The following is a 15,415-nucleotide window of genomic DNA, read 5'->3' as shown; positions in this document are numbered from 1 at the left end:
GTGGTTGGCATCCGGATGGTCTAGATTCCAAGTAGGATTAGCCCCTTCTGCTGAGGTAGTACGAGCAGAGAAACCTTCAAATGACACCTCTACAAACGGACGCACAGGGACCTGGAAAATAGAACACTTAAGTTAGGTAACGTTAAGAATTAGGTTAAAGGTCCATTATTATTATTTGAGACAATAAATGAGGATATAATCCCACACCTCGGCTGGGATCGAACCCGGGCCCTCCTGTTAACTATATGAGCAGCTTGAGCACTATGCCACTGAGGTTTTACATTCTTCTTCTTCGTCTTCCTTTTCTTCTTGCTCTTCCTCCTACTCTTCTTCTTCCTTGGTCTTCCTTTTCTTCTTCCTCCTCCTCCTCTTCTTCTTCTTCTTCCTCCTCCTCCTCCTCCTCCTTTTCATCTTCTTCCTTCGTCTTTCTTTTCTTCTTCCTCTTCCTCCTCTTCTTCTTCTTCCTTCTCTTCCTTCGTCGTCCTTTTCTTCTTCTTCCTCCTCCTCTTCTTCTTCCTTCGTCTTCCTTTCCTTCTTTCTCCTCCTCCTCTTCTTCTTCCTTCGTCTTCCTTTTCTTCTTTCTCCTCCTCCTCTTCTTCTTCTTTTTCTCCTCCTCCTCTTTCTAGTTTTTTCCTAGTTGAATAAAATCGGTGTTTTACACTCACCATAGATATTTTATCCTCAGATATAGCATCGACATCTTTCCGTATGGGTATCTCAAAGGCCCGGACCACACTGACTAGAACCTTCACTTCCTGACCACTGAGACTTTGTACAGGCACCTTCTTCCGCTCTTTACGTTTAGGACGCAACGGTCGGTCCGGTTGAAGCCACTTGACGAACGTTAGACCTGGGGGGAAATGGGGGAAACTTTGTTTTATAGGCAAAAAATAAGCTTTTTTTTTCATTATTTTAATTAAGTGTTTATTGTTTAACGTTACTGTTGATGTTGTTGCAGCGGGTTCAGCTGTAGCCGAATGGTGAATAAAGAAAGGATATCTTTTTCTTCTTCTTCTTCTTCTTCTTCTTCTTCTTCTTCTTCTTCTTCTTCTTCTTCTTCTCAGACATACACCGGAGTGATGGTCTCTAGCCCTTTTCAATTGGCTCGTCCTGAACCACAGTCCAACCATCGTGAGGACCTGTGTTTATTCTTTAAAAGCAGAGAGAACCCTTTGAAAACTACCAGCTAGGCTGGTTAATGTTAGGTGTTGTTCTCCCTGTTTATAGTTCCCTCTGCTGTGGACGTTGGTGGGTCGAATCCAACTCAAGTCTTGTCCAAACTATTGAAGCTTTTTTCCTGAATTTTCCTTGAGATCTCTTTCACCGTTCTGGACTGGCAAAATAATAATAATAGTGCTTATTTATACTGCTCGCATAGGACTGAAAAGTCCCTTTACTCCAGCAGTAGGCTACTACTATTATTGTGGTCAAATTCTCAAATTATATTAAGGATAAAATTCCATACCTCGGCTGGGATTGAACCCACGCCCTCCTGTTTACCAGGCGAGCGCCTTGACCACTACACCACCGAGATGGTCATAAAATTTATAGAGGTGTATTAAAGTGAGGAACGACATTTGTGACGAGAATTTTGTATACACAAGCCTTTTTTTTTTTTTGAGGAATCACCCAGAGTGAGTTCTAATCTTACCTAGGGTTCCGACATCAGGTACATGGTCTTCGCTAATCACATCCGTATGAGTGCGATGCTGCTGGGCCAGCTTGCATTGTTTCAGAACCCGGTCTCGTATGTTCTTCAGGCAGTGTCCGCCCCAGGACCGGACTAGCTCTAAATAAAAAAAAAAAAATTTTTTTTTTTTTTTTTTTTTTTTTTAGAAATCTTGATAAAGGGTTTGCCAGTCTAGTTTTTTAATTTTTTTTTATTTATTTTATTTTATTTAAATAAACGGGAACTACCCATTGTTTTACAAAGGTCCCTATCTTAAGACTAAGTTCTTCAAGACAGACGACACCGAAGCGAATACAATAGCCCGTCCCTTATACCTTTTTATTACTATTGTAATAATAAAGGAAGGACGGACTAAAAATAAGTTTTTTTTTATTTTAATTAAGTGTTTATTGTTTAACGTTACATAAAATTTACAAATCAAGTCATAAAATTTATCGAGTTGTATTAAAGTGAGGAACGACGTTTGTGACGAGAATTTTGTATACACAAGCCTTTTTTTTTTGAGGAATCACCCAGAGTGAGTTCTAATCTTACCTAGGGTTCCGACATCAGGTACATGGTCTTCACTAATCACATCCGTATGGGTGCGATGCTGCTGGGCCAGCTTGCATTGTTTCAGAACCCTATCCCTTTTCAGCGCCGCAGGCGAGGTTTTTTTAATCAGATAGTAGTCTTACCTAGGGTTCAGTTTTTCTCTCTTTTTCCCTCCCCCCCCCACTCTCTCTCTCTCTCTCAAACTGAAGTGAATAAAGGCAAACAGTTAACGTTACATAAAATTTACAAATCAAGTCATAAAATTTATCGAGTTGTATTAAAGTGAGGAACGACGTTTGTGACGAGAATTTTGTATACACAAGCCTTTTTTTTTTTTTGAGGAATCACCCAGAGTGAGTTCTAATCTTACCTAGGGTTCCGACATCAGGTACATGGTCTTCGCTAATCACATCCGTATGGGTGCGATGCTGCTGGGCCAGCTTGCATTGTTTCAGAACCCTGTCTCGTATGTTCTTCAGGCAGTGTCCGCCCCAGGACCGGACTAGCTCCAGGGAGTTCTGCTGAGGTCCCGCGCTGGAAATTTCCAGCGGGAAGCTGGGCGATTGGAGACGCTTTTCGTAAATCTGGAAATAGTCCAATTTTTGAAAAGAGTCAATCAGAGAAAAATGCACTAAAAAAGTTTTTTTCATAAATTTATTTTAAAAGGGGCACGAATATAAAAAAAAGTGTTTCACCGTTGTTTTTATTTCGTAGCAATGAAACAATTGCTACATTCGACTCCTGTGGTCTGTGTCGTAGCATGCAAATCCCTTGCTAAGTTATTTAATTTTACTTGTTAGGCACAGATATTTCAATACATTGGTCCAGGTGGAGAAGGCGCATCAGAGCAGGTTTTGCACCTTCGTGGCCTGCATAACTACAAACAATTGCTACATTCGACTCCTGTGGTCTGTGTCGTAGCATGCAAATCCCTTGCTAAGTTATTTAATTTTACTTGTTAGGCACAGACATTTCAATACATTGGTCCAGGTGGAGAAGGCTCATCAGAGCAGGTTTTGCGCCTTCGTGGCCTGCATAACTAGCCTGTCTCGGTGGTGTAGTGGTCAAGACGCTCGCCTGGTAAACAGGAGGGCATCGGTTCAATCCCAGCCGAGGTATGGAATTAACACTAGGCGAGGTTAACGGTGGAGGGGTTCTCTGCCACCTAACCCTCAGAGCACCATTATTATGTGGTCAAATTCTCGAATGAGGATAAAATTCCATGCCTCGGCTGGGATCGAACCCACGCCCTCCTCATTACCAGGCGAGTGTCTTGACCACTACACCACCTCTTCTGAAAATTTCGTGACACCCTTGGAACAAACCCGTGACACCCCGGTTGAAGATCGCTGCTCTAAAACCTCACCCTAAACACATCATTGGGTATCTCTCGTTCTCTCAATGGAATAGATCTCATGCTCGCCTGGTAAACAGGAGGGCATCGGTTCAATCCCAGCCGAGGTATGGAATTAACACTAGGCGAGGTTAACGGTGGAGGGGTTCTCTACCACCTAACCCTTAGAGCACCATTATTATATGGTCAAATTCTCGAATGAGGATAAAATTCCATGCCTCGGCTGGGATCGAACCCACGCCCTCTTCATTACCAGGCGAGCGTCTTGACTATCTCTTCTGAAAATTTCGTGACACCCTTGGAATAAACCCGTGACACCCCGGTTGAAGATCACTGCTCTAAAACCTCACCTTAAACACATCATTGGGTATCTCTCGTTCTCTCAATGGAATAGATCTCATACCACGAAACTCCGGTTCTCCGCGATCTCTTAGAGTAAGCAATGTGAGACGCGGATTTGTCTCTATGTCTTGCACAGAGCACAGCTCCAACATTTGAGTGAGCAGATTGAGTCGAAATTGAGAGGAGTGAGTCGACTCTTCATCTATATGGGCGTTCTGAAATAGAGAGTGAGTCAGTGAGTGAGTTGAAGTGGATACTATTTTTAATGAGTCAACTCTCTACATAGGGAATTGAAGAGCACAGTTCCAACATTTGAGTGAGCAGATTGATTCGAAATTGAGACGAATAAGTCGACTCTTGATCTATATGGGCGTTCTGAAATACTTAAAGTAAACAGTGAGTGTAAACAGTGTCGGAGAGCTTTTTTTTTGTGGGCATCAAACTACGGACCTTCTGAATCGCATGCAAGGGGCTAACTCTTTCCTGTTAATTTAAAGAGATAAATCTTGTTTCTTTGTGTTACTATGTCACAACTTTGATGCTCACTGCAGCATAGTGTGATTTTTCCAAATTCATATCGCAATAATTTAGCATCAGCACCCAATATCGATCTCTTAGAGTAAGCAATGTGAGACGCGGATTTGTCTCTATGTCTTGCACAGAGCACAGCTCCAACATTTGAGTGAGCAGATTGATTCGGAATTGAGACGAATGAGTCGACTCTTGCTCTATATGGGCGTTCTGAAATAATGTAGATTCCAGCATGTCACTCAAAATCAATTTCGACAAATCCAGTTACATGACTTTTTCCATTGACATACGAGGACAACCACGAACATCGACCATACAAGTGACGGACAACACTAACACAACTATTAACTTACAAAAACTGAACAAGACTAGATACTTAGGGATTATAATTGACCAACACTTGAAATGGACTGACCACGTTACTCAACTGAAAAATAAGCTCCGTCACCTCATGTACGTCTCCCGGTCACATCAATCACGAGACTTTTCATTTCTCGATGCGGGAAGCGAAGCTTATACTCCGCCTGGAATTGGCGCAAGTGTTTCTCAACATAGGGGGCCTCGGAGCAGTCCAGGTTCTCGGTGAGAGGCTCGGGGGGGTTGAGGGGGGGCTGCACCATGATAATGAGAGTGAGAAATGTGGAGTGCCGCAGATAGGAGGCTTCCTCACAACTTGTGGAACGGTCGTAGCCTGGCAAGTGGGGGAGTAAGGACAATGTCAGGGTAAATGATGGGATAAAGAAGTACCAAGTTTTCACTTGACTAAGAATGAAAATTATGTTATAGGTACTTGGGAAATTATAGGGTTAAAACTTAAAATAGAAACATATAATCGGTGAAAATTGTAGAAAATTCTAATAAAATTGTAAATTTGTCTGTACATTGTAAAGAATCGTGAAATTTTTAGTTATTCTTACATCTTATTCCTTATGCATCAAGAACCCCAAAAATCACATTAGAAAAAAATCCGTCTGTCTGTTACGCGAAATAGACCTGTTGTTGTCCTTCCTCTTTTCACGAGAAAACGGCTCGACCGATTTTAATAGAACTTTTTGTGGTTAAGAAGAGTACTGAGGGTGACATACTTCAAATTGTCACATTCCATCCTGATTCAAAATGGCGGCGCTTAAAAGTCATGAGCTCACGTGACGTGATAGTGTGTATAGTTACTTACCTAGTAAGAAGGGAGGTGAATACAGCTTGAACGTGCCTTCAATTTTAGAGTTGAAGTATAGCGTAGAGAATGGTATGGTTAGACTGCCCAACCAGTTTCTTTCCAGACGCTGATGTATGTTATTCTCCCTTTGAGCTTCGTCCTCAATCAAATCTAGAATCAGAATAGCATTTTATTGGAAAAAAACATTCTTTCCAGGGAGCAATCTCGGTGGCCGAGTGGGTTGCACGCCGGAGGTCCCGGGTTCAATTCCCGGCGGGGCCGAGGTTTTTTTCGGCTCTGTGCTTGGAGTTCGGGGTGCACTCAGCCTTGTGAGGACAATTGAGTAGTTACTTAGAGTAGCGAAAAATGGCGGGATTACCAGTGTAGAAAGATTATTGATATATGGAAATTGATTAAAAAGCTCTGCTTTACCACCAAAAACTTGAGAGTAGGTGATTTAATTTGTAGTTTGATTAATATAACTCTTTTATTGTAATAAATAATGACAAAATTACAATAGGGCGTGATTATTGCCTAAGGCAATCTCTGCCATCAAACCCTTGATTGACATAATTGTTCATACATAATTACCTAAATACAATTTAAATTGAATTTACTGGTGGATATTACCTACCTACTACTATTTCATCAAACAAATGAACATGCAAGCAGCTGGTAATATTCTGCAGGGCCCCCGGCGAAAAATCACTCGTAGCTGGTAATATAGGTATGATTAAATCTTGATTCCAAGTAGGATTAGCCCCTTCTGCTGTGGTAGTGCGCGCAGAGAAACCTTCGAATGACACCTCTACAAACGGACGCACAGGGACCTGGAAAATAAACACTCAAGTTAAGCTACGTTGCGCGTGGTTGGTATCCGGATGGAGGTTCCAGGTAGGATTAGAACCTTCTGCTGAGGTAGTACGAGCAGAGAACCCTTCGAATGACACCTCTACAAACGGACGTACAGGGACTTGAAAAATAGACATTGAGGTTAAACAACGTTGAGTGTGGTTGGTATCTGGATGATTCCAAGTAGGATTAGCACCTTCTGCTGTGGTAGTGCGCGCAGAGAAACCTTCAAACGACACCTCTACGAACGGACGTACAGGGACCTGGAAATAGAACGTTGAGGTTAATTAACGTTGCGAGTGGTTGGTATCTGGATGATTCCAAGTAGGATTGGCACCTTCTGCTGTGGTAGTACGAGCAGAGAAACCTTCGAATGACACCTCTACAAACGGACGTACAGGGATCTGGAAAATAAACACTCAAGTTAAGCTACGTTGCGCGTGGTTGGTATCCGGATGGAGGTTCCAGGTAGGATTAGCCCCTTCTGCTGTGGTAGTTCGGGCAGAGAAACCTTCGAATGACACCTCTACAAACGGACGTACAGGGATCTGGAAAATAAATACTCAAGTTAAGCTACGTTGCGCGTGGTTGGTATCCGGATGGAGGTTCCAGGTAGGATTAGCCCCTTCTGCTGAGGTAGTACGAGCTGAAAAACCTTCGAATCACACCTCTACAAACGGATGCACAGGGACCTGGAAAATAGAACACATAAGTTAGGTAACGTTAAGAATTAGGTAAAAGTTCCATTATTATACCTCTTACCTTTGGTTCAACATCTCAGGGGGCACCGAATACACCCGTCCCTCATTGCACATCCAGCCAGCCATGCACCTCAGTGTACCAGAAGTATACAGACAATACCCCTGTCCAGAGTTCCCTTGGCCTGACTCGGGGGTCAAATAGAACAGGGTACCACTGCCTACGCCACTACTGCCAGTACAATGCCATATCAACTCGCACCCAAACTCGTGCTCTTCAGGCGGTGAATTTTCCAGTGTCGAAGCACTGGAAGGGGGTAAGGAATACATGATGATTTTGGCACACCATTATTAAAATCGAAATAGGAAATTATTTACAAAAGCCATTATTCCTGGTGGTGTAGTGGTCAAGGCGCTCGCCTGGTAAACAGGAGGGCGTGGGTTCAATCCCAGCCGAGGTATGGAATTTTATCTGTTAGTCCCTTAGCCAGATTAAACAGGTCTACACTCTCTGTTCAAATTCCCCCAGCCAGACTAAGCCTCGGTGGTTTGGTCAAGGCGCTCGCCTGGTAAACAGGAGGGCGTGGGTTCAATCCCAGCCGAGGTATGGAATTTTATCCTCAATAAGGCGCTCGCCTGGTAAACAGGAGGGCGTGGGTTCAATCCCAGCCGAGGTATGGAATTTTATCCTCAGTATAATTTGAAAATTTGACCACAATAATAGTATTAGCCTACTGCTGGAATAAAGGGACTTTTCAGTCCTATGCGAGCAGTATAAATAAGCACTACTATTATTATTATCATTATTACCTATTATTATTTATTTTACGAAGAAAGCACTCGCTCAGCTTATGCCCTAAATTATTCAAAACAAAGCACGATTGTTCAGTTTGGATCAGAATATGTGTGAGTCAGCTATGTGTGATACATTCCTACTACGCCACTACTGCCAGTACAATGCCATATCAACTCGCACCCAAACTCGTGCTCTTCAGGCGGTGAATTTTCCAGTGTCGAAGCACTGAAAATAACAGGGGGCACATTATTAAAGTGTGTTCAAACATACACAAAAAGCCCAAAGTGGCGGAGGTGTAAGGCAACCTTAACTTTGAGGGAAAATGCTGTCCAAACATAGTCGTTCGATGAGGTGAAAGTGAATCTATGTTGTCAAGGCAGTGTGGACGGTTCAGTCGACATCGATCGATGGCCGGTCGACCATGTGTGTACACATCTTTAGATGTAATATTATCAAGGACACTTGTGATACTCATAAATTATCGAACCTCTCTGCAAAATTTAAGGGACCTATGGGTAAAGGGAAACTCGGTTGATACCTGTCTTTTAGACAGATTTACAATTATAATAATAATAATGGGTAAAGGTAAAGTTGGCCAAAGTCGCTCAAACTTGACACAGGGATGTGTTAAATTACCTATGTAGATCGAAAATGGTCCTGGGCCCCGTTTTTAGAAGGTTGTTGGGCCGTTATACAGGGCCAAAGTTCCGATATTTTGGGCTATACGGGAGAAAAGGTCAAATATTCTCACGACTGCTACCAGCCCTTAAGGTGTGTACACACATAGTTGACCGACGAGGTGGATCTACATATGTTGGCTGGTCGACTATGTGGGGAAATGGAAACAGGATACGGTAACACAGCAGAGATCGTTCAATGATCCCATTAAGAATTAGCAAAAATTAAGATAAAAGAAGGTTGTTTGTATCCCTTTATTATTTTACTTATTATTTTACTTCTTATAAGTTCTTATGTATTGGGAAAAATGTACCCTGAAAACTCTTTTCAGATAAATCTATCCACTCACCTATTAGGGATAGGTACAAAAACGCTCGCCAGGGGTCGACACTTGCCCGGTCCCTCGCTGTGTATCTCAACACTCAATTCCTCCGGTGGATTCAGAATCCGAATAGTGAACAGTTGATTGAATCGAACGCGAAAATCGCAACTCAACGGCTGATGCGGTGAGCGACACAACTCGACTCCGTTGTAGAGGATTTTGAGCCAGATGGAGACCTTCCTTAGGGCTGCACGCCGAGTGAGTTCACTGAGGGGAGAGAAAGAACAGTTTTTAGAATTAAGAAGACAATTAGGATTCGACTTTCAAGAAAGAAAGTTTGGTGAGCTTTCGAGAACACTAAGATTCTCATAATCAGACCAAAAATACGCGACAGCGATGTAACAAGCCAATATCAAAAAATTTCGAAAGTTATATCCACTTTTTTTTCACATCAATAATTTACGACATACAGCCTGATTCCCTCGTTTCTTTAGTAAAGGCCGTTTCATCCGATTTTTTCCGAATGTCCTGTAGGCAATGTAATTTAAATGAGAGTGTTCCCACTACACACGACACGATTTTTTCCCGAACGACACAAAATGTCCTTGTAGGCAATGTTATTTAAATAAGAGTATTCCCACTACACACGACACGATTTTTTTTCCCCGAACGACACAAAATGTCCTTGTAGGCAGTACAATTTAAATAAGAGTACCTATTCCCACAGTCCCACTTACGAACGACTCAAAATGTCCTTGCAGGCAATGTCTTAAATGAGAGTGTTCCCACTACACACAACACGATTTTTTCCCGAACGACACAAAATTTCCTTGTAGGCCGTGTAATTTAAATAAGAGTACCTATTCCCACAGTCCCACATACGAACGACTCAAAATGTCCTTGCAGGCAATGTCTCAAATAAGAACGAATGTGCCATCAAATTCATTACAAGTACATACAAGACGAGTATTGTTTATTCCCCCCCCAATACGTTTCTATAGAACACAAAATTATTACAGCGCCGCAGGCAAAATTTTTGCGAGAAAATTTAAGTAGCCTTTTCAAGGTTGCATACTTTTTTTACTCACCAAAAATTCTTTTTCCATTTTTTAGGCTTTGAAAATTTCCCCTAATACATTTCTATAATTACAGCGCCACAGGCGAAATTTTTTCGAGAAAATATGAGTTGCCCCTTCAAGGTTGCATACTTTTTTATGGACCGAAAATTCTTTTTTTTTAAGGCTTTGAAAAATTCCCTGACTTTTTTCGATTTTTGTCAATTTTTTGAGAAATTCCCTGACAATTCCCTGACTTTTCCAGTCTCCGTGAAATTCCCTGACAATTCCCGGTTTTCCAGTCTGGTAGACACCCTGGTTCTTATATGCTAGATTTAAAAAAACAAAATAAAAAAAAAAAAAAATCATAGAGAGATACAAACGAATGGTTGGTATTGCCCACACATTTTAATCCAAGTGGCATACCACCTCTATCTCACCCAGGACAGATCAGTCTAATGATGTAGGGTGTTGATAAGTGGAAGCTTAGATTTCAAAGAGGCCACAGTTTCCTGCCGGATATCGATATTAAATGGAGCATTGCAGATGATGTTGTTAGCTTGAAAGGTAGCACGCCTACACTTATACTAGGTCGCGGGTTCGATTTCGGAAATTTATCCTAAACAGATAAGGTTCGTTCTCAGAACGGCTAGGTTTCCCCTATCCTAACCTCATTTTCTGTTCGCTTTCGGGACGATAAGAAGACCTCTGTTACAGTTTCCCCTATCAAACCTCTAAAAAATAACAATATAAAGTCTCTTCGTTCCTTCAGTAAAGGCCGTTTCATCCGATTTTTTTCCGATTGTCCCGTAGGTACTGTAATTTAAATAAGAGTGTTCCCACTACACACAACACGATTTTTTCCCGAACGACACAAAATTTCCTTGTAGGCAGTGTAATTTAAATAAGAGTACCTATTCCCACAGTCCCACTTACGAACGACACAAAATGTCCTTGCAGGCAATGTCTTTTAAATGAGAATGTTCCCACTACGTACGACACGATTTTTTTCCGACAAGTGGGCCGGGCCTTTCATCTTACTTACCTCTGATCAGTTATTTCAGATTCAGGGGTGACCCCAGTATGGGCCAGTTCTATATGAACAAGAGGCTCGGTAGGGGGCCGCACGCTTTGGGCCAGTTGGCTCATCATGGCCTCACGAAGGGCCTCCTGATTCACGGGGCTGGGGGGCTCCAGTCTGTCTTCGGGCGGAGAGGGCTCCTGAAAATGGGCGAAATACTTTGTTTGTACCCGATTCCCGATAGAAGTCCCGGGTATGATTCCCGGTGACGTCAACTTCACTGCAAACCAACTGACTGAAATAATTGAAGAACATATTAGTTCAAGTTCTGAGATTAAAAACTATACCAACAGACTTACACCTATTAAACCTTGGATGACACAAGCTCTGCTTAGATCTATAAGGAATAGGGACAGACTTGCTAGACTGACAAAACGAAACCCGGACAACATAAGACTACATGACTATTACAAGAGAGTGAGAAATATTGTTTCTAAATCCATCAGAACAGCACGAGACTTGGACATTAAACGTAACTTGGACGAAAACAGAGACGACAAAAGAAAACTTTGGACAGTAATACATGACGTCATTAACAAACCTAATAATAAAGCTAAATTGAAAACTATTACACACAACAACACTGACTATAACTGTGACACAGACACGACATGCTGCGCCAACATTATTAATAATTATTTTAAAAATGTTGGCAAAAACATATCTGACTCCATTACTGTACCGATTCTACCAACTAACAATGACAGACAGGACCAACCAACATATCCATTACTATCAACATTTGACACAACTACGACACATGAAGTCTACAAGACAGTTATGTCATTTAAAAACAAGTCAGCACCAGGACAAGACGGACTACAAACTAAAATACTGAAACAAATCTTACCTCATATATTGACTCCACTGACTAAAATTATCAACTTGAGTATGGCTAAAGGACAATTCCCTGACTCCTACAAAAACTGTATTATTGTGCCAATTCACAAAAAAGGCAATACTAAACAACTACCCAACTACAGACCTATATCACTGTTGACAATATTTAGCAAGGTACTGGAGAGAATAATAAAGACAAGACTTGACAAATACTTACAAACATACAACGTACTGACTGACAGACAATACGGGTTTAGGAGGGGTATAGGGACAGAAGACACACTAATTGACTTAACGACTTACCTATATGACAACATGGACAGGGGAAAAAAGGTAATAGCATGCTTTCTAGACATAGCTAAAGCTTACGACTCCATACAACACGACAAACTGCTACAAGAACTACGAAACATAGGACTGACAGACACTGCACTTACCTGGTTTACTTCCTACTTGACTAACAGAACACAACAAGTACGACTGAACTCTCAACTATACTTTAATTGAGTAGCGACCAGTGGCGGCATTACCAGTGTAAAAAGACTCTTGAAATATGGAAGTTGCTTGCAAAGAAGCACTTAGTAATGATGTGATATCCACAAAGTTGTGAAAAAGCTTTGCTTTACCAGAAAGAATTTGAGATTCGATTTGATATTTACTCTTTATTATTGGTTGATACTTACATCATCATCTTGATGTTTGATAAGCCAGGCATCATAGATCTTCTTCTGTTCTTCATAGGTGTCCAATGCCTCTTCTAGCATTTCATTCCAAGTCCTAGTAAACAAATAACAATCACATTTTTTTAGATTAATGGTGGGTTTCACCAATGACTTAATGAGAGATTTCATTAATGGGAGAATTTTTAATGATCAATTCAATCCAAATCCAAAAGAGGAAGGGGAAGGGGAGTCCAAAAAGGAGTTTTTAAAAACCCTCTTTTTTTGGATAGTTAAAATTTTTTCCATTAGTGAAATCTCTCTTTAGCCTTTTGGTGGATGTGAAATCCACCAAAAGGCTTCAATGACACAATACGCACAGAATGACGGCCAGCTCTTTCCCTTTAAAAAAAAGTAACATTAAATATGAAAACCCCGTCTAGTTAGCTTGGAGGGTAGCACTCGTTGTAACCATGCTGGCACCGGTCGCTATGCACATTTATACCATGCTGGCACCGGTCGCTATGCACATTTATATAACATAGCTACTCATTTCCCCCGCGAGGCTGAGTGGGCCAAACAGCGAGTCATGGAATCATCTTTTGATTTCGCCACGAATTGAACCCGGGTCTCCCGCGTGTAAGGCGAGCGCAGTGACCACTACGTCATGGGAGCTGACTTGGTCATTCATTTTATTACTCACTCATTTATTTCAGTCTCATAATCTTCCCTAGCGCTCGGGTCTTCGACCTGGGTGATTTTCAGCTTCAAATCCGTGTTGCTGTATTTCTGAAGTTCGCGCAAATGTTTGAGTTCGCGCCAAGTGATGAGAACTTGCGCTAATAGCTCGCGGTCCATCTTCTGTTCGCGAAATTTGAGCGCGCGCGCCTCTCGGATTTGCAGTTTGTATCTGAAGGAGAGAGAAGAGAAATATAAGTACTTGGTATTAAATCAAATAAATAATCTTTGTGGTAAAGCAGAGAGCTTTTTTACAACTTTTGTGGGCATCACAGATAAGTGCCTCCTTTACTATTAATTTTCATGTACTCGTATCATCAATTAACACTGCTAATGCCGCCACTGGTCGCTACTCGATTAAAGTAGCTACTCCATTGTCCTCACGAGGCTGAGTGCACTCCGAATTACAAGCACAGAGCCGAAAAAACTTCGACCCCGCCGGGAATCGAACCCGGGACCTCCGGAGTGCAAGCCTAGTGTGATACCCACTCGGCCACGGAGGTTGCTTTTTTTGTCTTTAGGACAATATCTGACTTCTAAGGAAAAAGTTCAGTCTCGCCGGGAATCGAACCGGGTCTCCACTTACTTCTGAATAGCGTCGACATTTTTCTTCCTCTCCTCTCCCTCCTGCTCTTCAGTTTCCCGAACTAAATTCACCAGGGCGTACTTGGCACTTCGCAGCGCTGCCAATCTCTGCGCCACACGTCTGCTAATGTTTGTACTCGTCCGGTGAACGTACCTGGTGTTTTTGGAATCAATCAGAAATTTCATTTTGAATAGGTAGACTAGGTAAGTAAGCACCTACTTAGTTATTAGATTAATTCCTGATTATTATTGAGAGAAAAAAAAAAAAAAAAAGTAAAGCCCCCTTTTTTTTTTTAGATTAATTCTTTTTTTTATAAAAAAAAAAAAAAAAAAAAAAAAAAAAAAAACAGCCTGGTAAGCTTCCCAGCCAGGGCGGATTTTATGCTCAATGGATAACGTTCACTCTTAGAACTGCTGGCTTTCTCCTATCCTGTCTTCCTTCTCTACTCGATTTTGGGACAATAAGACCTTAGCAGTCACAGTTTCCGCTATAAAACCTCTTAAAAAAAAAAAAAAAATCCTGATAAGCATGGAGGGTAGGGCGTCTGCCTTGTAAGCGCTAGGTCGCGGGTTCGATTCCCACCCAGACCAATCTCTTTCCTAAACCTAAACAGATAAGGTTATTGGCAAGGCTGGCTTTCTCCTATCCTGTCCTTGTTCTCTCTATTCAGTGTCCTCAGTTCTCAAACCAAGATAGTCGGCAGCTCCCAGTTTGGCCTTGTCTTCGCCATCTGAGGTGATTTCGGCCGGGGCTGCTTGGGGCTCTGAAGCTTAAAAAAACGAAGGAAGTGAGTTGTGAGTTCAAGTTTAGGTACCTAAAAGTTTTAATTCCGAAGGGTTTCCATACACAAGAAGTACATAGGCGGTTCTTGCCTAAATTTTTGGGGGGGCTTAATTTTGAAAATGACTGAGAGTACTGTGTTGTTTCATTAGTTTCTGCCGAAGTCTACTCCTAGACTGGGTTGTAAACACGGAGGAGCTTGCTTTCTCCTAGAAAAACAAGTCAAATTAAGTACTATTTTTTAAAATATATAAAACCATTTATTTATAAACATACATAAACACAAATCATCTCAATATAAATAAGTAATAGATATGGCTTACTCTTTACCCATGGAGCAATTTAAAATATTCCCTCTGCCACCAACCCTCAGATCCGAAGTCCAATGTGTTAGTCTCTACACTTGTCTACAGAGTACAGAGTCTACACCGGTTATTTAAAATGGACTAATGTCCGAGTTTAATTTTTGGGGCTTATTAACAAAAGAACACTTTCTTCACAATTTTAAGCTATACCACTCAAAGAAAAGCTTAAACTGAGCATAGGTACGTGAATTCATTTGCAATGTGTGATGTGTTTTTTGTTTGTATGTAAACAAACAAATTGTTGCCATGACAACCACGGGTGACTAAACACATGTCGATTAGAGAGGCCTAGTCAACTTGAAGGATAGAGTGTCTGCCTTGTAAGCCCCAGGTCGCGGGTTGAATTCCCGCTCGGAGC

The 15,415-nt window shown here is 41.6% G+C and overlaps 1 protein-coding gene across 1 annotated transcript in view; it reads right to left on the bottom strand.

Annotated features, from left to right (window-relative positions):
• The window catches only part of LOC113471228 (coiled-coil and C2 domain-containing protein 2A-like), a gene marked incomplete at its 3' end in the record, with an annotated part of 17,117 nt that extends 3,020 nt beyond the window's left edge, over positions 1-14,097 (bottom strand). Inside the window, exons 1-16 of the mRNA XM_026830200.1 lie at positions 13,913-14,097; positions 13,292-13,498; positions 12,613-12,706; positions 11,054-11,229; positions 8,981-9,220; positions 8,086-8,178; positions 7,222-7,464; positions 7,138-7,151; positions 6,900-6,985; positions 6,467-6,722; positions 5,626-5,778; positions 4,909-5,142; positions 3,929-4,176; positions 2,595-2,808; positions 666-850; positions 10-111 (exon numbers count right to left, since the gene is read on the bottom strand). Coding sequence (XP_026686001.1) covers positions 10-111; positions 666-850; positions 2,595-2,808; positions 3,929-4,176; positions 4,909-5,142; positions 5,626-5,778; positions 6,467-6,722; positions 6,900-6,985; positions 7,138-7,151; positions 7,222-7,464; positions 8,086-8,178; positions 8,981-9,220; positions 11,054-11,229; positions 12,613-12,706; positions 13,292-13,498; positions 13,913-14,097 — 2,730 coding nt within the window. The remainder of the gene's footprint in view (positions 1-9; positions 112-665; positions 851-2,594; positions 2,809-3,928; positions 4,177-4,908; positions 5,143-5,625; positions 5,779-6,466; positions 6,723-6,899; positions 6,986-7,137; positions 7,152-7,221; positions 7,465-8,085; positions 8,179-8,980; positions 9,221-11,053; positions 11,230-12,612; positions 12,707-13,291; positions 13,499-13,912) is intronic.
• Between the last annotated feature and the right edge of the window lie 1,318 nt (positions 14,098-15,415).

Source organism: Diaphorina citri, unplaced genomic scaffold, assembly GCF_000475195.1.
Source record: "Diaphorina citri unplaced genomic scaffold, Diaci psyllid genome assembly version 1.1 scaffold2171, whole genome shotgun sequence".
Classification (NCBI taxonomy): Eukaryota; Metazoa; Arthropoda; class Insecta; order Hemiptera; family Psyllidae; genus Diaphorina; species Diaphorina citri.
This window is presented reverse-complemented; position numbering and strand designations above follow the sequence as displayed.